The sequence below is a fragment of the Coregonus lavaretus genome, assembly GCF_964263955.1.
Source record: "Coregonus lavaretus genome assembly, chromosome: 22".
NCBI lineage: Eukaryota > Metazoa > Chordata > Actinopteri > Salmoniformes > Salmonidae > Coregonus > Coregonus lavaretus.
Genome location: NC_140009.1, coordinates 32,837,108 through 32,863,679, shown reverse-complemented (window position 1 = coordinate 32,863,679; position 26,572 = coordinate 32,837,108). Strand labels below are relative to the sequence as shown.

Below are 26,572 nucleotides of genomic sequence, written 5' to 3'. Positions count from 1 at the left end.
TTTGGTCTCATCTGACCACAACACCCCCAAAGCATAATGTTTCCACCTCCATGTTTGACGGTGGGGATGGTGTTCTTGGGGTCATAGGCAGCATTCCTCCTCCTCCAAACACAGCGAGTTGAGTTGATGCCAAAGAGCTCGATTTTGGTCTCATCTGACCACAACACTTTCACCCAGTTCTCCTCTGAATCATTCAGATGTTCATTGGCAAACTTCAGACGGGCCTGTATATGTGCTTTCTTGAGCAGGGGGACCTTGGGGGCGCTGCAGGATTTCAGTCCTTCACGGCGTAGTGTGTTACCAATTATTTTCTTGGTGACTATGGTCCCAGCTGCCTTGAGATCATTGACAAGATCCTCCCGTGTAGTTCTAGGCTGATTCCTCACCGTTCTCATGATCAACTCCACGAGGTGAGATCTTGCATGGAGCCCCAGGCCGAAGGAGATTGACAGTTCTTTTGTGTTTCTTCCATTTTCGAATAATCGCGCCAACTGTTGTCACCTTCTCACCAAGCTGCTTGGCGATGGTCTTGTAGCCCATTCCAGCCTTGTGTAGGTCTACAATCTTGTCCCTGACATTCTTGGAGAGCTCTTTGGTCTTGGCCATGGTGGAGAGTTTGGAATCTGATTGATTGATTGCTTCTGTGAACAGGTGTCTTTTATACAGGTAACAAATTGAGATTAGGAGCACTCCCTTTAAGAGTGTGCTCCTAATCTCAGCTCGTTACCTGTATAAAAGACACCTGGGAGCCAGAAATCTTTCTGATTGAGAGAGGGTCAAATACTTATTTCCCTCATTGTAATGCAAATCAATTTATAACATTTTTGACATTAGTTCTTCTGGATTTTTGTTGTTGTTATTCTGTCTCTCACTGTTCAAATAAACCTACCATTAAAATTATAGACTGATAATTTCTTTGTCAATGGGCAAACGTACAAAATCAGCAGGGTATCAAATGCTTTTTTCCCTCACTGTATGTAATGGTAGGCCTATTTCATTGAGAAATGAAGTGAATAATCTAGACTTTTACAGAAATAATTTTCACCCACCCCAAGTATTCTCTCCAGTCATGCTGCTATGTTTTATAAGTGACCTTTATAATAACAGCCTCTTATTTAGGCTAGATGTTAGCGTTTTTGCTGCTTTGCTGTGGTTGCTGGGCAATTCTACTTATTATGTGTCCTCATGTGCATCAGAAATGGCACCCTATTCCCTATATAGTACACTACTTTTAGCCAGAGCTCTATGGTCCCTGGTCAAAAGTAGTGCACTATATAGTGAATAGGGTGTCATTTCAGACGCACCTTTTGTGTCCTCATGGTCTCTGAGGATGGAACTCTCCGACAGTGTTTACTTTGACTTTACTTTACTCTAGTGTTCCTGTTTGAGTTCCTCAGGAGCGTAACCACTCTATCTCTTTCACAATGGGACTGGTCACAGCCATTCAAGTTCAGCCCCACATTAGACATACTGCTGGAGCACCATGGCAACCAGAGAACAGATGAGGTTGGAATTATAAGAGGCTAATTCTTACAACTGCAGGTTGACTTAGAATAATGAATTTAATTAGGTTGCATCTGATGAGGTTTCGAAATGAGGAAAAATGAACAACTACCTGTTTCAATCTATAACAGCTAGAGGGGGAGAGAGATGGGAGGGAGGGAGGGGAGAGGAGGGGAAAAAGGGCTTGAAGTAAAAATGGGCAACAAGGAGTAGGAATGTGAAGCATTTCTGCTCCTGCTCCAGTGACTGTTTACACGGCGGTCAGCCTGTGACATCACAGCAGAAACTTGATAAATGTCAGCCATGCCGAGGAATGAGCAGTTAGCAAACAGCAAGCAGCACTAGTAGCTAGCTAGCACCACTACCATCACACTTAGAGGTTAGACAGACAGACAAACAGAGCAGTTCAATCAACCTACAGACGTTCCAATGGAAATTTCAAGACAACTCAGTGACAATGTGATAGCCTTGGCTTTGCTGCTCTGTATGGGTGCACAGGTGAGGCCAAACTACTATTCTGCTCTTCTGCTCTTCTCTTTGTGTGTATCTGGAGGTGAACTGGACCTGTAGCTTACACCTGCTGCTCAGGATGTGGAGATCAATGAGACTGCATTCCGTTGATTGATTCCATTGATTCCACGGAAAGATCTATCAGAAGCTTTCAGGTGGCTCTGGTTGAAGATTAAACTGAATCTGAAGGGTTGATTGTTTTGATAGAACTGATTTGTATGTTGTTGTTGTTTTTATTTGTAACTTACTCTATAGCCAGTTTATAATATTTGTAACTTCATCTATAGCCAGTTTATAATATTTGTAACTTACTCTATAGCCAGTTTATAATATTTGTAACTTACTCTATATCCAATCTATAATATTTTTTAACTTACTCTATAGACAATTTATAATATTTGTAACTTACTGTATAGCCAATATGTAATATATGTACAAGGTGCTAGCTATTCATGGCATGATGTAACAGTATTGTACACTGCTAAGTACTTTAGCATTTTGTGTTTTGTCATCTAGAAATTGGCATTTATTACACTTTACACAGATCATCATGAATATTAATGATAAATATTTATAAATATTGATGAATGATGAATATTGTGAATGTTTGATGTTGTATTGCAGAGTTGCCATAGAGAATATTTTGAGTCCATGGGGGAATGACATTGCTCCACCAGTGAATAATTGAGTCCAGTATGTCCAAAGGCTGGCTGCTGTGGGTTGGCTCCATTAACTGCATGTAATTGAAAACAGGACTATTTTGACTAGACAATGTTGGACATAGTGTTCCCCAAACAAAGTACTTCTACCAAATATTACTGTGCTTGCAATTGGTCAAGGAAAGGCTGTTTTATTTCAGAACATAACTGCAGCATTTGTTAACTATGGTGATGAGGATGATGATGAAGACCATGATGATGGAGATGATGACAACAGCAACAACAACAACCAATTGTTCTCCTACTCCTCTTGCTCTAACCTCAGCCTGCTTTAACCTCTAACCTCCAACCTTTGCCCCCTGTGTTACTCTAGGTGTATTGTCAGCTGTGCCCAGGACCATGCCAGTGCCCCAGCCCCGTGCCCCAGTGCCCAGCAGGAGTCCCTCTGGTCCTGGACGGCTGCCAGTGCTGCCAGGTGTGTGCCCGGCAGCAGGGCGAGGCCTGCAGCGACCTGTATGTGTGTGACAGCCAGAGAGGACTGCAGTGTGACTACAGCGCCAGCTTCCCCAGCGACCCTGGAGAGTGTGTCAGTGAGTGCCACCCTTTCCCCCTGTTGTTTTAGGCTTTATTACTGGCAGTAATGTGAACAGAAGGGGGAGTTAGATGAGAGGGATAAACAGTGGGAAGGGTGGACACAGGGATTGAATCCTGCCTGGTCTCCAGGGTCATAACACATGTGCTTGTGCCGGAAGTGTTGCCACTGGACCACAGGCTCTGCACAGTGCCACCCTTTTCTAAACAACCAGGCTAGCAGACAAAAAACGCAGAAAGGGACGGGATACGGAGCTGAAGTCTATGTCTGACTGTTTGTATGAGAGGGACAAACAGACACTCTGTTTAGGGCATAAACTCATCCAGCCAGCTGTAGAGCGCAGGGGCTTTAGTTTGACTATACTCCAAAACATTTTAAACTCTGTTTTCAGTTGTGCTGTTGACACATTTCCGCTGATGATGTCATGAGCCTCTCACTCCACCGGGTTACCACCTTAATTTTCTTCCACTCTGCTCACCACTCTCTCTACTCAGCCTAACTAGCTCCACCTGTCCCTGCTCTGCTCTGCTCTAATTACTCTGCCAGCTGCGCTGCATTACCCACAACCTCTCCCAGTATTTAAAGCCCTGTCTTTCAGCTCTCCTTTGTCAGATCGTCTGCAAAGCTCACACCCGGAACCTGTTTGCTCGCGCTTCTGGCTCACCCTGGTTTTGTGACCCCGGACCTGCCTGATTTTTGGATACTCTTCTGCCCCAGGAGATCCAGACCTGCTTCTGCCATAACGACTCCTGACTACTCTTCTATCCCGGTAACTCTGACCAGCCTTCTGCCTTGCTACTACGTATTTTGGATTTCCCTTGAACTGTACTGCTGCCTTGTTTCATTCCGCCCTGTTGTGTCTGTGTCTCCCCCCCCCAGGACTTCTGGACCACCCACCACCGGCTTCATAGGACGCATCGCTGCCACTGGGGGGGGCACAGACCCAGCACATTGGACGGGATCCCTGTTACCCCTGGAGCCTTCATTCACTCCCTACTTCCCTTTTCCCTTAAGTTTTAATAAACTTTCTGGTGTGACGCAATTGTGGTCCTCTGGTCGTCTGTCTGAACCGTGACAGTACGATCTGACCATTATGGACTCAGCGCACACTTTCCCCGACATGGAAACCGATGAGCATGAGCAGCAGTTCCAGCAGCAGCAACAACAACTCGCCATGATCATTCAACTCCTCACCAACCTTACCCCAGCCAGTCTGCCCACCAGCCCTGCCCCCGAGTTACCTGCCCCGGTCATTGCAGCCGCTGCTCCGGAACCCAAGATTGGAAACCCCGAGCGGTTCAACGGCGACTCAACCCAGGTCCGGCCATTCCTGACTAGCTGCCGACTTCAGTTCTCCTTGCAGCCAAGGACCTTCGCCACGGAGGGGGCTAAAGTTGGGTATGCCATCACTCACCTGACGGGCCGAGCTCGACTCTGGGGAACAGCAGAGTTCGAACGTCAAACCCCCGCATGTGCAACCTTCGACCTGTTTGCTGAGGAGATGCTGAAGGTGTTTGACCTGGATTCACCCACCGCAGAGGCGTCTCGTGAACTGTTCAGTATTCGACAAGGCAGACGTACAGTCGCAGACCATTCCATCGACTTCTGAACCCTGGCTAGACGAAGTTCTTGGAACACACCATCGTTGGTGGACGCGTTCTTCCATAGTTTGGCTGACTATATCAAGGACGAGTTGGTCTCCCATGAACTGCCTTCCACTCTTGATGAAGCCATCGCACTGACTGTCAGGATCGACAGAAGGATACAGACCCGTCGTCGTGAGAGGGGGCGCCAAGGTCCACCTACTACCGGCATTCGGAGAGATCCGACTGGGCTCCTGTCATCTACTGCCACTCACCCAGGTCAGCTTGATCAGTCTGAGCCTATGGAGATTGGGCGAGCCTCTCTCACTCCTGCAGAGCGCCAGCGCCGCTTCACCTCAAACCTCTGCCTCTATTGTGGAGGTGATGGACATCGTGTGGTAACCTGCCCTTTAAAGGGCCGAAGCTCACCGGGCATAGGGGGAGTCCGGTTGAGTTCAATGACCATCCAGTCCTCCGACCGCAAACCCCTGCTGCAAGTTCACCTCCGCCTCTCTGACTCAACTCACACCCTGGCTGCTCTGGTGGATTCTGGCGCCGAAGCCAACATAATGGACATCAAGCTGGCACGCCAACTGGGACTGGAGAACCTCCGTTTGACACCTCCTATTCCTGCCCGGGCACTGGACGGACACTTACTCGGATCGGTCACTCATGTCACGGCCCCGGTCTCGATGGGTCTGTCCGGAAACCATCAAGAAACTATCCAGTTTCACCTGCTCCCCTCTCCAGGCCAACCCCTCATCCTGGGTTACCCATGGCTCCGCCGGCACAACCCTCAGCTCGACTGGGTGACCGGGGTGATCAGGGAGTGGGGAGAGGACTGCCACCGAACCTGCCTGCTTGCTGCCGCACTACCCCCTCGGCCAGTACCTACTAACTCCGCTCCTGACCTCTCCAATGTCCCAGAATGCTACCATGGTCTCAGAGAGGTGTTTAACAAAGCAAGAGCCACATCTCTGCCCCCTCACCGACCGTACGACTGTGCCATCGACCTCCTCCCTGGAACAGCCCCTCCAAAGGGTCGTCTTTATTCGTTGTCTGCTCCTGAAAGAAAGTCCATGGAGGACTACATCAATGGCTCTCTGTCCGCAGGATTAATCCGTTCATCTTCATCTCCTGCTGGTGCTGGCTTCTTCTTTGTGGGGAAGAAGGACGGATCTCTTCGCCCCTGCATCGACTACAGGGGACTCAACGACATCACAGTGAAAAACCGTTACCCTCTGCCTCTGCTCACCTCTGCTTTTGAGTTGCTCCAGGGAGCCACTGTTTTTACCAAGTTGGATCTCAGAAACGCTTACCACCTAGTGCGGATCCGGGAGGGAGATGAATGGAAAACCGCATTCAATACACCAACAGGCCACTACGAGTATCTGGTTATGCCTTTTGGCCTCACCAATGCTCCTGCTGTGTTCCAGGCTCTAGTGAATGATGTACTGCGGGACATGTTAAACAAGTTTGTCTTCGTTTACCTGGATGACATCTTAATCTACTCCAGAAACCTGTCTGAACACACCCGCCATGTCCAGCAAGTCCTTCATCGTCTTCTGGAGAATTCCCTCTACGCCAAGGCAGAGAAATGTGAGTTTCACGTCAAGACAGTGGCCTTCCTGGGGTACATAGTGGCAGAGGGAAGTATCCAAATGGATCCTGCCAAAGTATCAGCAGTCACTTCATGGCCAGTTCCGGAGAACAGAAAGAAGCTGCAACAGTTTCTGGGGTTTGCTAACTTCTACAGAAAGTTTATCCGGAACTACAGTACCGTTGCTGCCCCTCTCACTGCTCTAACCAGCACCAAGCAACCCTTCACCTGGACCCCAGCAGCCGACAAAGCCTTCAGTACCCTCAAGGTGAGGTTCACCTCCGCTCCCATCCTCCAGATGCCTGATGTGGACCGGCAATTCATTGTGGAGGTGGACGCCTCGGATGTGGGAGTTGGTGCTGTGATTTCTCAGTGGGCTGCGGAGGATAGGAAGCTCCATCCCTGTGCCTTTTTCTCACGTCGGTTGTCCCCCTCTGAGTGCAATTACGACATAGGGAACCGTGAGCTGCTGGCTGTGAAGCTTGCCTTGGAGGAGTGGCGTCACTGGCTGGAGGGGTCCACCATTCCATTTCTCGTTTGGACCGATCATAAGAACTTGGAGTACATCCGCACGGCCAAACGGTTGAACTCCAGGCAGTCCCGCTGGGCCCTGTTCTTCACCAGGTTTAATTTCACTCTGTCATACCGGCCTGGATCACGCAACACCAAGCCAGACGCCCTCTCCCGTCAATTCCAGAAGGATGACACCCCCTCCAAGGACCCTGTGTCGATTCTGCCAAGTCCCTGCATCGTTGCAGCTCTGACCTGGGCTGTTGAGGAACAGGTGCTGGAGGCTCTCCGTAACCAGCCAGGTCCCAGCACTTGCCCAGCTGACCGCCTTTTTGTCCCCGAAGACCTGAGGTCCCAGGTCGTTCAGTGGGGACATGACTCCCGCCTAGCTTGTCACCCTGGCTCCACCCGCACTTACAACCTGCTCGCCCAGAGGTTCTGGTGGCCCTCTCTGAGAAGGGATGTACGGGAATTCGTCCAAGCCTGCCCCATCTGCAACCAACACAAGTCGTCCTGCCAGCCCCCAGCCGGATTGCTGCAGCCCCTGCCTGTGCCCAGACGTCCCTGGTCTCACATCGCCCTTGACTTTGTCACGGGGCTGCCCCCTTCAAGTGGCATGACCGTCATTCTCACCATAGTTGACCGTTTCAGCAAGATGGCACACTTCATTCCCCTCCCCAAGCTCCCAACCGCCAAGGAGACCGCCCAGGTGGTCCTGGAACACGTCTTCCGGATCCACGGACTGCCTAAGGATGTAGTTTCTGACCGTGGTCCACAATTCTCCTCCGCTTTTTGGAAGGAGTTCTGTCACCTGCTGGGAGCCACAGTCAGTCTGACTTCCGGATTCCATCCCCAATCCAATGGGCAGTCAGAGCGGGCTAATCAGGAGCTCGAGAAGGCACTGCGATGCATGACTTCACGCAACCCCCACTCCTGGTCGCAGCAATTGACATGGGTGGAGTACGCACACAATTCACTGACCTGCTCTGCCATCGGTATGTCCCCTTTCCAATGTGTTTATGGATACCAGCCTCCTCTATTTGCCAGCCAGGAAGAGGAGGTTACTTGCCCATCTGCACTTGCTTTTGCCCGTCGATGTCGCCGCACCTGGTCACAAGCCCGAGCCACACTCCTCAGATCCGTTGCCAGCTACACTACCGGGGCCAACCGTCGGAGAATTCCTGCTCCCACCTACCATGTTGGTCAAAGGGTGTGGTTGTCATCAAAGAACCTGCCACTCAGGGTGGAGTCGCAGAAGCTGGCACCTCGGTTCATTGGCCCATTCCCTATCATAAGAGTGATTAGCCCAACTGCTGTCCGGCTCCAACTGCCTAATTCCCTGAGGGTGCACCCCACTTTCCATGTGTCTAAGATTAAGCCCATCCATGAGAGTCCGCTGGTCCCTGCTGCGCCTTGTCCTCCTCCTCCACGGCTCGTCGATGGTGGTCTGGTTTACACCGTCCGCCGCCTGCTTCGGTCCAGACGGAGGGGTAGGGGTCTCCAGTACCTCATTGACTGGGAGGGCTATGGACCTGAGGAAAGGACCTGGGTGCCAGCTAGTCGGATTGTGGATAGGACTCTCATCACCGCTTTCCACCAACGGCATCCGGATCAACCTGCAATCCGTAGGGGCCGCCCCAGAGGGGTCCCTAACCGTCCTGCCCGCTCGGCTTCCTGTCCTGTGCCTGATCCTGTCTCGGGACCTGTCCCATCTCCCGACCACGGCCCTCCGGCTTCCTCCGAGGATGAGGACGTTCACTCGGACCGTTCGGAGGAGTTCTAGCCCTCCTCCGGCTCCCCTCCTCCCGCCCGGCGTGGTGTTGCTCTTGGGACTTCTGGGGCCGTCCCTTGGGGGGGGGGTTCTGTCATGAGCCTCTCACTCCACCGGGTTACCACCTTAATTTTCTTCCACTCTGCTCACCACTCTCTCTACTCAGCCTAACTAGCTCCACCTGTCCCTGCTCTGCTCTGCTCTAATTACTCTGCCAGCTGCGCTGCATTACCCACAACCTCTCCCAGTATTTAAAGCCCTGTCTTTCAGCTCTCCTTTGTCAGATCGTCTGCAAAGCTCACACCCGGAACCTGTTTGCTCGCGCTTCTGGCTCACCCTGGTTTTGTGACCCCGGACCTGCCTGATTTTTGGATACTCTTCTGCCCCAGGAGATCCAGACCTGCTTCTGCCATAACGACTCCTGACTACTCTTCTATCCCGGTAACTCTGACCAGCCTTCTGCCTTGCTACTACGTATTTTGGATTTCCCTTGAACTGTACTGCTGCCTTGTTTCATTCCGCCCTGTTGTGTCTGTGTCTCCCCCCCCCAGGACTTCTGGACCACCCACCACCGGCTTCATAGGACGCATCGCTGCCACTGGGGGGGGCACAGACCCAGCACATTGGACGGGATCCCTGTTACCCCTGGAGCCTTCATTCACTCCCTACTTCCCTTTTCCCTTAAGTTTTAATAAACTTTCTGGTGTGACGCAATTGTGGTCCTCTGGTCGTCTGTCTGAACCGTGACAGATGACTGCCCATTGAGAATGATACATTGCAGAGACAACACACACGGATTGGAAAACAGACTCCTCAGTCTCCTCAGGCCTGGGTTCCCAAATGGCACCCTATTCCCTGCATAATGCACTACTTTTGACCAGAAGTAGTGCACTAAAAAGGGGAAAAGGGTCCCATTTGGGAAAGCCTGGTTTCCCATAACATCACATAACAACCCAGAGGCTTGGCAGTAGACACGAGCCTCTTGTGTCCTTACCTCACTCTTACACAAGCTCTATTTTTCTCTTGCTCTCGCTCTCTCTCGCTCTCGCTCTCGCTCTCTCTCGCTCTCGCTCTCTCTCGCTGTCTCTCTCTCTCTCTCTCTCTCTCTCTCTCTCTCTCTCTCTCTCTCTCTCTCTCTCTCTCTCTCTCTCTCTCTCTCTCTCTTTCTCTCTCTTTCTGTGAGGTTTCATTTCCTAATTGTATTTTCTCCAGAGTCCAGAACAGAGCAGGGGCAATGGTGCAGGGTATGTGTTAGGGTTAAGGTTAGAGTGGGGCTGCCAGTCCAGGGTAAAGAGCCTCTAAGAGGGTCTCTCCATCCTGTTCCCAGACCTGGGTTCAAATTCTATTTTAAATCCTTTCTAATATCTGTGCTTGACTGAGTTTGCCTGGCTTGATGAAGCAATAGAATAGTCCCAAAATGTAAACCCTTCCCATCTGGCACTCCAGGCAGGCAAATAGTATTTGAACCCAGGTCTGTTCTGTTTCCACCCTTCCAGGTCAGGAGGAGTTGGGCTGTGAGCTGAACGGGGTCTCCTACCAGGATGGCCAGGTGTTTCAGCCCTCCTGTGCCACCCAGTGCCGCTGTCTGGGGGGAGGGGTGACATGCGTGCCTCTGTGCCCTGAGGACGTCCATCTGCCCAACCCAGACTGCCCACACCCCCAGCGGGTACAGCTGCCTGGGAAGTGCTGCAAGGAGTGGGTCTGTGAGAACATGGACAACACAGTAATTCAGGATGCCATCACAGGTAACTGAGACATCAGTCTAGTTTAACAGTCATATTCTACCCTGGTTCCAGATATGTTTGTGCTGTATAGCCAACTCCCTATGGTGGTTGGCATTAGCTACTGTATGCAGATCTGGGACCAGGCTAGTCATCCTCTGTTCTGACACAGGTTTCTGCTACTTCTTTAGATTGGACCATCTTGAGAGGGAACCAATAAAATGCTTCCCTGTGGATCCTAAACCATTATTTCTGGTGTTAGCTAAACAGCTTGACATTCATTAGGAATATGGTTTTGGTCCAGCTCAGATGTTAGCTCAATCAATCAATCAATCAATCAAATGTATTTATACAGCCGTTTTTACATCAGCAGATGTCACAAAGTGCTATATAGAAACCCAGCCTAAAACCCCAAACAGCAAGCAATGCAGATGTAGAAGCACTTTACATAGCACTTTTACACACCATTGAATACAAGGATGACAAATGCTGTTCCGTTGATCAAGCTGTAGGACAATATTTAGCTTCCCACGTTTATATGATATCTGTCACTGACGCTCATAGTCTGAGGTCTTTTATTGAGGGATCTTTTGCATTTTATTGAGGTGAGTCTGGCCAAATGAAAAGACACTATGTCCAAATATAACCCCCGCATTTCATTGGAAAAGTCTGGCCAGATGAAAATGCACATTATTGTCAAAATAACAAGCCCTGTTCCAACCGACCATGTTTCCAAGGTTGCGTCCCAAATGGCCCCCTATTCCATATGTAGTGCACTACTTTTGACCAAGTAGTGCATTATATAGGGAATATGGTGCCATTTGGGACAAATCCCTAGTTTCATAACAAGACCCATGGCTAGGCGACGCAACAATTAAACACAATAAGCCCAAGGTGTCTGAAATAGTGCCAAAAACGAGTTAGGAAAATAAAACCACTAAGAAAGAAATAACATCTGGAATTTCTGACACTGTCACCCAGTCAAGCTATGTCAATAGCAATGGAACATTTTGTTCTAAGTGTTCTTGAATTCAAAGCCTAGACCTTTTTTCATGCTGTGTTACAGAAACAACCCCAAAAAACTGCTGATTATTATGACTCAGATCCGATTGAAGATGCTGTCTTAGGAATTGATCTCCATCCAGATAGCACTGCTTTTCCGTGATATGAAAAGACAGAAAGTTCCTTTCCAAACTGAGGCCAATTGAGTTATTTAGAGACATTATGACATCTGAGACGCTGATAAAAAAAACTAAAAACTATTAACCAGGGAAGTCATGTCAGATGAGTTTATTTGGCTCTGATTGAGTTGTTAACAGCTAGATGTCGTGACAAGTCACTCATTCCTCATTGTCCTATTAGTGTGCTTGCTCGAAACACACTACTGTTATTCCCCATACTGATTATTCTTATTTTAGACAGCTGAAGCAAGTTCTCAACTTTCCTTCAGGAAATTCACCATTCAGCCTCATTTTTCTCCTGGCCTCCTCTCTCCAGCCTCCAGTTTGTGGCCAGGCTTGTCGGATCCCTCTAACTGTATAGACCAGAGTACAGAGTGGAGCGCATGTTCCCAAACCTGTGGCGCTGGGGTCTCCACGCGGGTTTCCAACAAGAACCCAGCCTGCCGGCTCGAGATGCAGAGCCGTCTTTGTAAGGTCCGACCCTGTCAGACACTCCAGCCACGCAGGAACCCCATGGTGAGTTGATATCTTCCCAAACTCTCTGCCCCACGTCTCTACCCCCCTACCCTAACTCCATATCTCTACCCCATCCTCAAGTGTATTTGGGGTTAATAGGTTATGTTAACAGGACCCATGCATAAGCCTCATGTATGTGCTAAAATGTGTGTTCCTGTCACCTAGACTCTACTATATGGGTGCAAAGTGCCCACTGCCCAGTCTGTGAAATGGTCATACTGGAATACGCTTGTGGTGGAAAAAATACTTCTCACAGATTTAAGAATGTGTACAGTAGATGTATAATGGTTAATGTATTTTCTTCAGTAAGTGCATTTGAGTTCATTCCTAATCTAATAATGCATACATGAACCTCTATTCTCAGCAACCATGAGCTCATCTAGTAGCCTAACACTGATTATCTGTTTTTCAAGTGGGCCCGTCGTTGTGAGCCCAGCTACAGGTCAGTGGTGCCAGTGAGACTGGTGCACCAGGGCTGCTACAGCACACGGGTCTACCGGCCCCGGTACTGCGGCCAGTGCACCGACGCCCGCTGCTGCACCCCCTACTGGACCAGCACGGCCACGGTAGCCTTCCGGTGCCCCACTGGCAGGCTCCTTCACCGGGCAGTCATGATGATCCAGTCCTGTGTCTGTCACTACAACTGCCCCTACTCAGCTTCATGGCCCTATGCAGCTGGACCCTACTCAGGCTCCTCACGCTCTCACAGGAGCCATGCCATGTGGGGCTAGACTTGACTTTCGATTCAATTCTCTAGGCCCTATGCCCCCTTGAGAACCTAGGGCGTCCACCGTGGCTCTCCACCTCAATCTTTTCTGAATGGCTTTTGCCTCTTGCCAGGAGATCTCCACTTTACTAAGTTCTTGTAGAGATCTAGAGCCCTATCCTACCCCTCTCCATGCACTGACACGCCCATACTGAGACCTGTCTACACAGGACCTGGGAGCAACACTTTTGCTATGTTCCAATGTCCATACAAGTACACTCCTTCTAAGTAGTATACCAGTATGAATATTTGAATGGAGCCTCTGTCTATCATGGCTGCATCCAGCAGGTGTAGCCCACTTCACAGGATAGATAGAGGAAGTGAAAATATCTTCTAGGTAATAAACTGTGACTGAGTCGGGGGAATAAAGCCCTGATATGACTGGACAAGCTCCGCCTGCACTAAGAACTTCACTCCATTCCACTCTATCACATCTCATAAGGTGACCTCATGAGGAATAGAATAGGTCAGGAAACCCTAGTTAGCTAGCCTGATCTCAGATATTAGCCTGGTTTTTCTCTACAACATGGTCACTGTCAAGCCAAACATTTGGCATGACAATTCCATAAGGAGTTGGCAAGGGAGCAGAAACAGACTAGCCTCTATTTAGCATATATAAGTGAAATACTGTAACCCAACAAATGTATTTTTGACTAATTGACCAACTGTCGTCTTATACTGTATGTAGAAGACTATATGACACCTGACCAAAGCCATTTGTTGTCTTTCGTGACTAATTTTAGGCCCCAGAGTTTCTCCTGACCACATGACCTGACTTAGTTGAGAGGATAAGACTCAAGTGTTGTTACTTACATTTTAGAGAATTTATTTTACAGAATGACACCAACCTTTGAGTTGATAGATACTGTATCTTGACATGCAAATGCCATCTGTTATATTTGTTTGTTTGTTTGTTTATAAATGTGTCTATTTTGTGTTCTTAGTCAGATGAAATTGCACTTATTTTCAATGTTGCTGTAAATATAAACTATTGTTATGCTTTTTGAAACATTATACAATTGTATCACTGATTTTATACTTTGTCCAAACTGTTTTCCATTCACAATGACTTTTTATGTAAAGCTTGAGCTCCTTTGTATATTGTATATTATTCATTAATGATATTACTACATTGAGATGCGATTGTTGTAATTTGTGCTGTAACTTTCCCATAAAACTCCTTAGGACTTATTAGTGATTTGTGTGCTGATATTTGATAGCTTTCAACATCCACAATATACACCGTAGCTTCCCAAAGTCAGAAAGCCATGTATCTTCATATTTGCAGTATGTGCAGTATCTAGTGACTTCCATTGGACTCACAGTATCAATGCTAATATAGTTACAATGAGATATGAGTCAAAAAAAGTTTGTGCAAAAAGGGTCAATGCTGATAGTCCGGGTAGCTATTTGGTAACTATTTAACTAACTATTTAGCAGTCTTATGGCTTGGGGGTAGAAGCTGTTCAGAGTCTGTTGGTTCCAGACTTGGTGCATTGGAACTGCTTGCCATGCGGTAGCAGAGAGAACAGTCTATAACATGGGTGGCTGGAGTCTTTGACCATTTTTAGGGCCTTCCTCTAACACCGCCTGGTATAGAGGTCCTGGATGGGAGGGAGCTTGGCCCCAGTGATGTACTGGGCCGTACGCACTACCCTCCGTAGCGCCTTGCGGTGGGATGCCAAGCAGTTGCCATACCAAGCGGTGATGCAGCCAGTCAAGATGCTCTCAGTGGTGCAGCTGTAGAACCTTTTGAGGATCTGAGGACCCATGCCAAATCTTTTCAGCCTCCGAAGGGGGAAGAGGCGTTGTCATGCCCTCTTCACGGCTGTGTTGGTGTGTGTGGACCATGATAGATCCTTAGTGATGTGGACACCGAGGAACTTGAAGCTCTCGACCCGCTCCCCTACAGCCCTGTCGATGTGAATGGGAGCGTGCTCGGCCCTCCGTTTCCTGTAGTCCACGATCAGCTCCTGTGTCTTGCTGACGTTGAGGGAGAGTGTCACGATCGTTAGACGGAGTAGACCAATGCGCAGCGTTAGTTGCAAACATACTTAAACTTTATTATCTTCAGTGATAATATGAACAACAAAACAACAAAACGAAACGTGCAGTCCTACGGTTTAACACAACCAACAAGGAACAAACCAAACGGAAACAAGATCAGGGGCGGTGTGTTCAATAGGGCGATATGGGCGACGCACTGCCAAACGGGAAAAGGAAGGGATTTTTTTTCTAATCAATTATATCACGGCAACAGTAGTTATCAGTGTTGTAATCTAGACGTCTGATCTGCCACAGTGCCACTAAATGTCCAATCAGGCTAAAGTCGTGCTTCAAATGCCCCCCCCCCCCCTTTTGGGGCGATTTCAGTCAGGTTGAAAATCGCCCAGAAGTCTGTCATAGACTCCCATGTAAAATCTATTTTTTTCAAATATCAGAGCTTTCAATACAATCTCTATGGGTTTCTGAGGGCTTGCACTTACGCGCTTTCGTCATACGTAACATAACCATGAACGTAACTAAGAAAAGAGCGGGTAGCAGCGTCAATCAATTCACTATTACTGTCAAAATGGCTAGGCTTCAGTGCAACTCGATTGTGTCTTTGAAAGAAGTTCCTTTTTGTCGGCGAACAAATGAAGATAAATTGGCAACGAAACAATTAGGACCTCCCAGACCAAATTTAATAATTCAACAGGTTTCTACTAAAGGGGGGAAGTCCTACACCCGAGGATTTTCCAAAAATTGGTACGAACGAAAAACCTGGCTAGCAGGCTGCGATGTAGCTAATGCAGTCTTCTGCTACCCCCTGCTTACTCTTTCACCCTGAAGGCGGCACGGCAGACAGCACCGCTTGGACAGCGACTGGTGTGTAACGGACATGCACCATCTTTCAGGAAAGATTAAGAAACATGAGCTGTCAAAGACCCACATGGATAGCTGTTTGAGATTGTCTGCTTTGGGGAGAGTGAACATTCCCACTCAACTGGATGAGGGATACAGGCTAGCTGTCCGCCGCCACAACGATGAGGTTAGTGTTGATAATCACAAGTTTACTGGAGAACTGAAACTGACAAGGCTGACAAGATAGGACCCTTTTGTCCATTGTTATTGGATAGGAACAGAACTTATAACCAGCTCCTGACCTAAATAGATCTTAGCACAACATTTTACTCAACATATCATATTCCATATTCACTATAACAAATATATTTACTACGACATTAGCAAGAACCGCCACATCCTCAGCCGGCTAATCCAGTGTGTGAAGTTTTGCGGAGTGTTTGAGTTAGCTTTGCGAGGCAAAGATGAAACTGAGGGCTCCACCAACCCTGGTAAGCCAACACTTTTGAGATCAGTCAATAAATGCTTCTGGTATTGACTTATATGCTGCCCCTGTCTTCATGTTGTTGCTGGACATATCTTTTTTAAAATGTGTGTAGGTCACCTAAATCATCAGAAAAATTGCCCCCCCTGAGAATTTTTTCAGGAGCCGCCACTGAACAAGATCCCACAAACACTAAGGGAAACAGACTGTTTAAATATGGCTCCCAATCAGAGACAACCAGCAACAGCTGACACTCGTTGCCTCTGATTGGGAGCCACTCTGGCCAACATAGAAAATCAACAACTAGAACTCCCACACAGAACATAAACACATAGAATCTACACACCCTGGCTCAACATATAGAGTCCCCAGAGCCAGGGTGTGACAGAGAGGTTGTTGTCCTGGCACCACACTGCCAGGTCTCTGACCTCCTCCCTATAGGCTGTCTTATCATCGTTGGTGTGTGTGTGTGTGTGTGTGTGTGTGTGTGTGTGTGTGTGTGTGTGTGTGTGTGTGTGTGTGTGTGTAGACATGAATGGGTTTCCTGTTTGTAGTTGGGTGCGTCTGCTCTTCTGCATGTCTACTGAGAAACAGGAAAGCAGCCCCTACTGATGTTCTTATCATTCTAATGTATGGTGAGTCAGTGATACAGTTTGTCACATAGACCACAAAGCAATGTCAAACAAGCTTAAATAGAAAACACCGATATGGAGCACTGAGAAGAACTGAGGAGTGCTAGGCAACTGAGAATCTGACTTCATTCAACTTGAAGTGAATACTTTTATTATCATCTAAGTAACCTTTATTTATACAGGTTATTCTCATCCAGATAAAATATATTTGGTAAGAGAGACCTGTTTATAATCATATATTTTTTTGAGGGAAGTAAATGAAGACAAACTTTTCTTGTGGACACGTTAACATGGACTTTACTCACACATTCTTACCTACAGTGTATAGCTCAGTATTTATTGTTGGTCTTGTTGCTAACTGCAGGGGACTAAAATCCTTGTTTGCGAACTGGAAGAAATTCGGAAATATCAACGTTTTTGTTCTAAACCTTGGAGTTGCAGATATTCTGTATTTGCTCACTCTTCCATTTCTGTTTGCGTACTACTCAGCAGACAGTCACTGGGCCTTTGGACAAGTCTTCTGCAAGATTCTGCTTCAATTTGAACTTGTATGGCAGTATTGATTTCCTCACGTGTATTAGTGTATACAGGTACCTGAGCATTGTCCACCCACTGAGAGTGATGGGCAGGATAACTAGGGGCCACTCTGTAGTCATCACAGCTGTAGTTTGGTTTTTAGTCTGCATTGAGAGTATTCCTGATATGTTCTTTGACAAAACATTGCCCAACTCTTCTTCAAAGACAGTCAAATGCTTTGACACCACCTCCAGCTTCTCTACCAAGGATTACCTGGACTACAGTATTGCGTGGACTGTATCTGGATTTTGCATCCTTCTGCTCATCATATTGGGTTGCTATGGACACGTGGCTGTGGTCCTCTCCAACAAACCCAACATTGACCAAGTGATGAAGCAGAGATGCCTTAAACAGGTGTTCATTGTGACTTTACTCTTCTCAGTTTGCTACATACCGTATCACATATTCAGAAATGTAAACCTGAAGACTAGGATTTTGAAAAGTGAAGACACGTGTCAGGATTGGTTTGCTGGTATCTACATTGCTCACCAAGTCAGCTGAGCCCTTGTGTGTCTAAACAGTGCCATCAACCCATTGGTTTACATCCACAGCTATGAAGACCTGCTTGTACAGATCGCCAGGCTTTGGGAACGAGCTCGTCGGTCTGTGCCTCAGTTCTTCAACCATCGCATCGAGGAACAAACCCCACCGTTATGAATTCCCATTGCAATAACAGAGTAGCTTTGTTTGCTTTCTTGACACTCATTCTGCTTTTCTCTCCCACTCATTCAGCAATTTCTAGTGTTTATTACTGTGCATATTATTGTTTGAATAGGGAAGTTCAAAGTACAGTTCCCAGAATTCTATAGGTCTCTTGTGTGTTTGCTGTGTTTACTGGGCTGTACTGTAAATATGATGATATGGAAAGTACATTGTATTCCTTGTATGGTAATCTGCATGAATGTACATGCCTGGTTATTCATTGTATCTAAGAGATGTAAATATATTCTAAATATACAGTATATTCAACTGATAGATGTAAAGATGTTGTAAATATATAATATTTTCAGACAGTTGCAACAAACACACTGTACACTGTTTTGGTTTATGGCGCCTTGTATTGAGGAAACAATAAGAGCCATGTGAAAACACAAAGTGCTGTGAATGCATGTACAGAGGAATAGGACATTGAACGTTATCACCACATGATTTGCTGTGTGGTGATCTGCTGCACACCCAACCATAAGGTTTTAAAAAGTTGCATGTGAAGTATTCTAAAGTGAAAATGGAAAGTTATCAAGAAGAGTTTCGCTGTTTATTCTACATCATTTGAATGTATTCTCACTTCATAAATAATAATAATATGTCATTTAGCAGACACTTTTATCCAAAGCGACTTACAGTCATGCGTGCATAATTTTTTTTGTGTATGGGTGGTCCCGGGGTTCGAACCCACTACCTTGGCGTTACAAGCGCCGTGCTCTACCAGCTGAGCTACAGAGGACCAATAAGATATCCCATCCTTGACTGTATGGAATCAAATGTCACAATTTACACTGTATATTACAAAATTGATAACATGAGTGAAAAGACATGGCGAATGCAGGATTTAATCATAATAACTTAATAAAAACTTGACTCAAAAAGTGCATGTAATAACTATATGTGACCTATATTTTTGACATATTAGGAAGGTTCTCTACATAAAATACCAGAGACAGACACACTTTGGAAATCCCATTATAACAACATTCAGGTTTTTGCAATTGCTTTCCCCATATCTATCTACTGTATGGTTGGATTGTCAGCAGTGTAATCACTAAGTAAGTAGGCCATAAGTAACATAATCACTCCAACTTGGACTTTCTCCTCCTTCATAATCCTCTTACCAAACACATACAGGAGACCACAAACAACACCAGAACAAGCAGAGCAGAGCCCAGCAGCAGTGCTAGAACATCCACATTATGATAGACATACCATGGCATCTTATAAGACTGTACGTGGGTGAGCTGCCCCCTTGTGTCGCATTAACAAACTCCAGCCAGAAGATGGCGCTGTCCAAAGGTTCTATAGGCCGGTCGTGGTGCAACCATGATAGTCTTCTCATATTCTCTCTGTAGGGCTTCTCTTCATCCAGAATGTCCCTCAGAGTCTGTGTTAGGGATTCCACCTCTAACGTTGTAACCCCCATAACCTCAGCCACTCCTCTGGCCTTCATATGCACCATGTTGTCAAACTGGTCAAAGATGAGAGGGATACCCAACACTCAGACTCCGTGATAGATGGCCTCGTAGATCCCGTTGGTGCCCCTGTGTGTGACGAACACTTTGGTTTTGGGGTGACCTAGGAGGTCGTTCTGAGGCAGCCATTTCACCAGCAGGGTGTTGTTGCCTAGAGACGAATGCCTCTCTCCCAGGTGTCTCCACGCCACCTTCTGGGGAAGCCGGGCGAAGGCTGAGGCTATGACCTCTGTTATCTCTGGACCCAGTCCTCCCAACAGAGTTCCCAGTGACAAACTCCTCTAAAGCTGCAGGCAAAGGCTTGGAGGGTTTGCACTGGAACCCGCCCACTTAGACTACGTTCGGCACGGTGGGTCTTGGGAACTCAAAGATTAAGTCCACCCTCATCAGCTACAGATCAGCTCCCTGGATAAGGGATATGACGTCCACCCTCATCAGCTACAGATCAGCTCCCTGGATAAGGGATATGACGTCCACCCTCATCAGGGCCGAAGAAGCGGTAACACACGGCCTGGTAAGGCGGGTTGGAGACGTAACGATACATGTAGTAGCTGAGACCGTGGTAGAACATGTTATTCAGCCTCTGTGCAAAGTGTATCTGGTCAGAGTTGCGGGAGAACAGTTGAGGGATATAGGATAATGGCGAGGGAGCGATGGCAAAGTGTCCCTCCCCGCTGAGGAGCCAGCGCACGTTTAGGACCAGGGGGAGCTAGAGGTAGTGGGCCACCAGGACCCCGGGAGGGAACACTGGGTCAGTCAGGACCAGGTCATACTCAGCCTCCTTCAGATCTCTCATCAGTCTGGTTCTCAAACATGGTGACGACCAGCTCGGCCACCGTTTCTTGGTTCTGCCTCAGCATGCTGAACAGATAAGATCAGAATAGAAAACGTTAATTTCCTCAATGAGGAATTTCATTCTCAATCTCAGACATACAATGTACATACAAAGTAAACAGACAAAAACACAATTTAAACATCAGACATGTATCAGCATTAAACAATAAAGTAGCTTGTGCAAAAATGCAAATTGGCCTCAATTTGATTGCTTTGGGGAGGAATGAGGTTTTGGCTCTGTTAGTCCTGCCTTTGGGGTATATCTGTAAATGAAGAGGTTCCCACAGAACTGCAGGAAGGCCCAGGGTGAGCCCTCGCCCCGCTGGATCTCCAGCGACCTCTTCAGGAAGTCGGCCATGAAATCCTGGCTCTCAATGTTCTGAGGCTGGGACTGGGGCACAGTGATGGAGGTGTAGTGGGGGGAGTGCTCAGCCACATACCAGCTGGTGGAGGAGCGCAGAATGGTCACCTGTAGTGGAGAGACGGTACACTCAGCTCTTGGTTCGGTACGTTCCTCTGTATTTTGATTTCAATTTCAAATGTTTCTCAACAATGGCAAGTCATAAAGGCCCCGTGTAGCTCAGTTGGTAGAGCATGGCACTTGCAACGCCAGGGTTGTGGGTTTGTTTCCCACGGGGGGCCAGTATGAAAAAAAAAATGTATGCACTCACTAACTGTAAGTCGCTCTGGATAAGAGCGTCTGCTAAATGACAAAAAAAAAGGAAATAATAATAAAAAAATATATATATATAATAAATCCTAATATCAATGTTTATTCAACTGCATTTTTCTATGGGCAGTCATGCGATAAATACTATTGCAGTACATTTTTAAAAGTCCATTGTACATATCGCTTTGTTCTCATATCATGAGATTGTCTCATGCTTAGTGACCTGGTGACCCTGGGTGTGAAGCGCCTCCACCAGTATCCTCATGTTGAGCCAGTGGCTGCCGTCCACAGGGTAGACCAGGACCCTCCCAGCCTCACTGGAGGGCTGCAGGGAGGACAGGAGCAGTAGGACAGGCACTAAGGCCACACAGGACCCTGTCACTGTGGAGAGAGACAGTGGGATAAATACATTGACATACACTGAGATACACTTTAAATAAACTAAAATACTGTACATTGTAAAGACACTGAAATACACTTAAACTGGGACGCAACAGTAATGATAGGCCCGCTGTCACTAAAATGAGTACAGAACTGGTAAATTGGCATCCATAAACTAAGAACTTACTTCACACACCATAGTTCTTTGTCACGTCAGTACACATTTTGCTTACAAGGGTCAGTAAGTCCTTAGATCAGGGCCTGCCCTGGCATAAGTGACATAAGCTGTTTTTTTTTTTTTTTTTTTAAATGTACAGTGAGGGAAAAAAGTATTTGATCCCCTGCTGATTTTGTACGTTTGCCCACTGACAAAGAAATGATCATCTATAATTTTAATGGTAGGTTTATTTGAACAGTGAGAGACAGAATAACAACAAAAATATCCAGAAAAACGCATGTCAAAAATGTTATAAATTGATTAGCATTTTAATGAGGGAAATAAGTATTTGACCCCCTCTCAATCAGAAAGATTTCTGGCTCCCAGGTGTCTTTTATACAGGTAACGAGCTGAGTTAGGAGCACTCTCTTAAAGGGAGTGCTCCTAATCTCAGTGTGTTACCTGTATAAAAGACACCTGTCCACAGAAGCAATCAATCAATCAGATTCCAAACTCTCCACCATGGCCAAGACCAAAGAGCTCTCCAAGGATGTCAGGGACAAGATTGTAGACCTACACAAGGCTGGAATGGGCTACAAGATCATCGCCAAGCAGCTTGGTGAGAAGGTGACAACAGTTGGTGCCATTATTCGCAAATGGAAGAAACACAAAAGAACTGTCAATCTCCCTCGGCCTGGGGCTCCATGCAAGATCTCACCTCGTGGAGTTGCAATGATCATGAGAACGGTGAGGAATCAGCCCAGAACTACATGGGAGGATCTTGTCAATGATCTCAAGGCAGCTGGGACCATAGTCCTACAAACCTGACTCAGTTACACCAGCTGTGTCAGGAGGAATGGGCCAAAATTCACCCAACCTATTGTGGGAAGCTTGTGGAAGGCTACCCGAAACGTTTGACCCAAGTTAAACAATTTAAAGGCAATGCTACCAAATGCTAATTGAGTGTATGTAAACTTCTGACCCACTGGGAATGTGATGAAAGAAATAAAAGCTGAAAAAATCATGCTCTCTACTATTATTCTGACATTTCACATTATTAAAATAAAGTGGTGATCCTAACTGACCTAAAACAGGGAATTTTTACTAGGATGAAATGTATTTGGCTAAGGTGTATGTAAACTTCCGACTTCAACTGTATATACACCTTGTAGTAATCATGGCCGAATTACTGACCAGGCACGCAGGGCATGTGCCCAGGGGCCCTGACCTTCAGGGGGGCCCCATTGACTTTGTTAGTCACTCTCACTCAGATATCTATGAACAAGGCAAAATGTATAGAATTGCCAGTAAATTTGTTTAAAAAACTGCACAATTCTCTCCACCCCATGGCAAAATGTGTAGAATTGCAGAAAATGTGCTTTAGAACCACAACATTTTCTCTACACCTCATGGCAAAATGTGTAGAATTGCATGAAATTAACTTGCTTTTCTTTTCTCCCCCTCAAGAGATGAACCACTAAAACATTTGACCCATGAGGTGGGGGGCCCCCCAACCAAATCTCGCTAGGGCCTCCAAAATGCAAGGACCGGCCCTGCCACAGATCAAAGATGAAACAGTTGTTCTGCCAAGAAGAGGTTTGTAGTCCTCAGTAAGAATTGTGTAAAGTACACCCCACCCTATTCCTTACCAGTCATTCATCAGCAGATAGGAACACAACCTTTTTAAGCTGCAGGATGTGGCCTTATCCCAAACGATATCTATTGACGCACAGTATTACTGTATAGGATACTATGTTTAAGTTTCAACACAAACCACCTGCTTTAGAGAGAGAGACCTGCAGGATCAGATACAAGCAACATTTTGGAAAGTTATCAAAAATATTGACATTTTAAACAAATGATTGGCTCCAATACATTTCAAAATGTCATGTACAAAGAACTTTGATCTTGCTAAAATATTACATGACCCAAACTACAAGGTCACAGGGACTCATCAGTCATTCAAGTAATATCAGTCATTCAAGAAATCCTTACCTCTAAAATCCGTATTTCTGCTTCATCTCGACCAAACAGCTATCCTATGTCTGAGCCTCACTCACAGTGAATGAGTAACTACACTGAAAAGTGAATATGTAATCTATGGATGCCCCTAAGTATACTATAACTGTACCATTGCACTTTGTTGAGGCTAGTCAAGTACGTCACTCATGAGGGTCCTCCTAGTCAGTAGATCCAACGGTCAGAGAGCACAGAGCAGCCCATCAGTTGTTATTTCCCTTTCCCTTCTCATCTGCCTTTCTTTCTTACTTTCTTACTCTCTTGTACTCTCTTGGATGGATGTTGTTTTGAAAAGGTTTCACACTAATCTTCAGACTTCAACATATCCAAACCCAGGGCCTCTTTTCAGTTTCTCTGTTGATATATATTGTGGACCCCAGGAAGACTTGCGGTCGCCAAGGTGTCTGCTAATGGGGATCCAAACAAATAATAAAAAATACCTTTCCTTCGCTTTCAACCCTCGCCAAATGAAATCTAATAAAATCTAATGGCAACACTTGTGTGGTGACCCAAAGGATCATTACAGTGCTGTAACACATTGTGCAGCCAGCAAGTGTTTACATCATTACAACATAATACGCCCAACAGTCTTAATGAGATTAGGGAGGCAAATTCCTGAGTGAGTACTGAGTGTGACTGGGATTAAAATCAAACAGATTATTATTTTTGATTGCTTTGGTGCTCTGTTCGGTTACATAACTACATGTTTGATCAACAGAAGGATTATCTTGAAAAGCCAGAGGCTTTTACTCAGTAATGCTATGATGATACATTTGAGTTTTGCTGGCTGCCATCCATGGGTGTGTGGGAGATAGGGATGGTGGTAAATGTGATGTTGACAAACGAAGACAGACATGTTTAGTGAAGAAAAAGGCCCATTCATAATCCAAAAAGGTAACATAATGCAAAGGCAATACTTTACTAAACTATTTACAATAGGAGCTGCATATTTGCCTCTTGGTTATAAAGCTAGGCATGGCTAGATGTTTTGCTTTCCTGCCAAACTAAACCACCATACATTGCTTTCTGAATTTCACTGGATTATTTTGGGGCCTCACATCAAGAATATAGCTTGGGTATGCTACTGGCTGTAGAAATACCATGCTTTTGTCGAAAACGTTACACGTACAGATAATGGTAGCCTATGCATTTCAATGTGCATGCAGTAATATGCTGTATAATGCAGTATGACATACGCTGAGTTTATAAAACATTAAGGACACCTGCTCTTTCTATGACATAGACTGACCAGGTGAATCCAGGTGAAAGCTATTATCCCATATTGATGTCACTTGTTAAATCCACCTTAATCAGAGTAGATAAAGGGGAGGAGACAGGTTAACCCCCTAGAGTCAATTGACGCACCAGTGCGATAAAATCCCTATCAAAATCCATCAGTTTAAGCTAGAGATATCTGTTTTTTTGCATTTGCGTCTGAATCCACCGCATCCGCCAGTGTCACACTTCCGCATCTGCAGTGAAAGGTGGCAGAGCTAGAGCGATGTTTGTCAGACCATGAGACATCCCGAAAATCGGTCTTCTCACGTAAACGTCTGTAGCGTCCGAATGGTTTGACCTAGAAAATATTACCACTCTATGGAAAGGGAAGACTCTCACAAACACGATGGTGTTCTCCATTTTGCTCTATGTCCCCCACAAGTGTCACGGGACTCGTCTGAAGGTAACCGGTACCTGTTTAAAAAAACTAATGGAAGTATGAAGGTAGTTTGTGCCTACCCAAAAAAAGGGATTAAATATGTGTACACATTTTTTTTAGGACAGACACTTCAAAAGCTTGTTTCTTATGATTTATTTTTTACTGTCCTTTTTGCCATATATGAATGTTATTCAATGCGTTTCTATGGTCTTTAGTAATAAAGGCCAAAATCTATATTTTATCAAATATTTTGTATATATTTTTTTTTCCCTAAATTTCAAATCAAATAGCTAAAGGATCCATAGTATGACCATCTTAAAACAATTCCATATGTCAGCTTAGTACCGGTTTGACTGTGTCAAGAACTGCAACGCTGCTGCATTTTTCACGCTCAACAGTTTCCCTTGTGTATCAAGAATGGTCCACCACCCAAAGGACATCCAGCAAACTTGACACAACTGTGGGAAGCATTGGAGTCAACATGGGATCGCTCTCGACACCTTGAAGAGTCCATGCCCTGATGAATTGAGGCTGTTCTGAGGGCAAAAAGGGGTGCAACTCAATTTTAGGAAGGTGTTCTTAATGTTTTGTACACTCAGTGTATATAATTACAGTTTTAATATAGTTTTTTGTCTACTGCACAACACTGTCAGTATTGGTTGGATAGAAAGTATTGATTGTGTTTAGTAGGTTTAATGATAGCAGCACTGATAAAGATTAGCCTATTGACTACCAGTTTTGCAAGCACATAGTAGTCATTTAGAAAATCCAGACCTCAAACTTTGACTAAACTTTTTATGTAACACAGCCTTTCCCACTCCATGAATGTAGTATATTGAACACAATAACAAGAGTTCATGACATGGCCTTCATGTCCCTAGTTGTCTCATTCTCCTATAGTAATTGCTGTGTATTAACCCTCTTTGACACACCTGTGCATAATTTCAAATACTTTAGCTGGGCTTGATTGAGCTTGCCTGGTGCAATGGAACCAAAAGAAGAGTCACAGAAGTGTAAACCCCGCCCACCTGGCACTACAGGCAGGATGAAGCAAACGCTAATAGTATTTAAAAGATAATAAATATTATTTGAACCCAGGTCTGAACGATAAATGGAGCAACAGAGTTGAAAAGGTTAAAACCCCCTTGGTGACCTTTGCTCCTGTTATGAGCTCACTCCCCTGACTGTGTGTGTGTGTGTATGTGTGTGTCTGTGTTTGTATG

General features: G+C 46.0%; 1 protein-coding gene and 2 pseudogenes across 3 annotated transcripts; 2 read left to right on the top strand and 1 right to left on the bottom strand.

Annotated features, from left to right (window-relative positions):
• Positions 1-1,822: 1,822 nt before the first annotated feature.
• On the top strand, positions 1,823-14,103 carry LOC311150083 (CCN family member 5-like). Its single transcript, XM_084187355.1, has 5 exons — positions 1,823-2,001; positions 3,046-3,262; positions 10,225-10,473; positions 11,947-12,146; positions 12,560-14,103. Exons 1-5 carry the CDS (start codon positions 1,933-1,935, stop codon positions 12,875-12,877), a joined length of 1,053 nt encoding a protein of 350 aa, XP_084043481.1. The 5' UTR covers positions 1,823-1,932; the 3' UTR covers positions 12,878-14,103.
• Positions 14,104-17,162: 3,059 nt separating this feature from the next.
• On the top strand, positions 17,163-18,105 carry LOC311149932 (P2Y purinoceptor 1-like; annotated as a pseudogene). Its single transcript has one exon. The product of its transcript is annotated as a P2Y purinoceptor 1-like (transcript).
• Positions 18,106-19,235: 1,130 nt separating this feature from the next.
• Positions 19,236-21,740, bottom strand: LOC311149931 (UDP-glucuronosyltransferase 2B20-like; annotated as a pseudogene). The gene is made up of 5 exons: positions 21,713-21,740; positions 21,359-21,516; positions 20,735-20,934; positions 20,070-20,492; positions 19,236-20,021 (listed from the first exon to the last, which is right to left on the bottom strand). The product of its transcript is annotated as a UDP-glucuronosyltransferase 2B20-like (transcript).
• Between the last annotated feature and the right edge of the window lie 4,832 nt (positions 21,741-26,572).

Bases quoted from the DNA above. Each gene is read 5' to 3' on its own strand.
- LOC311150083 (XM_084187355.1), top strand. From the start codon at position 1,933: ATGGAAATTTCAAGACAACTCAGTGACAATGTGATAGCCTTGGCTTTG. The intron at 2,002-3,045 runs GTGAGGCCAAAC...GTGTTACTCTAG, and splicing joins TGCTCTGTATGGGTGCACAG to GTGTATTGTCAGCTGTGCCC. The intron at 3,263-10,224 runs GTGAGTGCCACC...CCACCCTTCCAG, and splicing joins CGACCCTGGAGAGTGTGTCA to GTCAGGAGGAGTTGGGCTGT.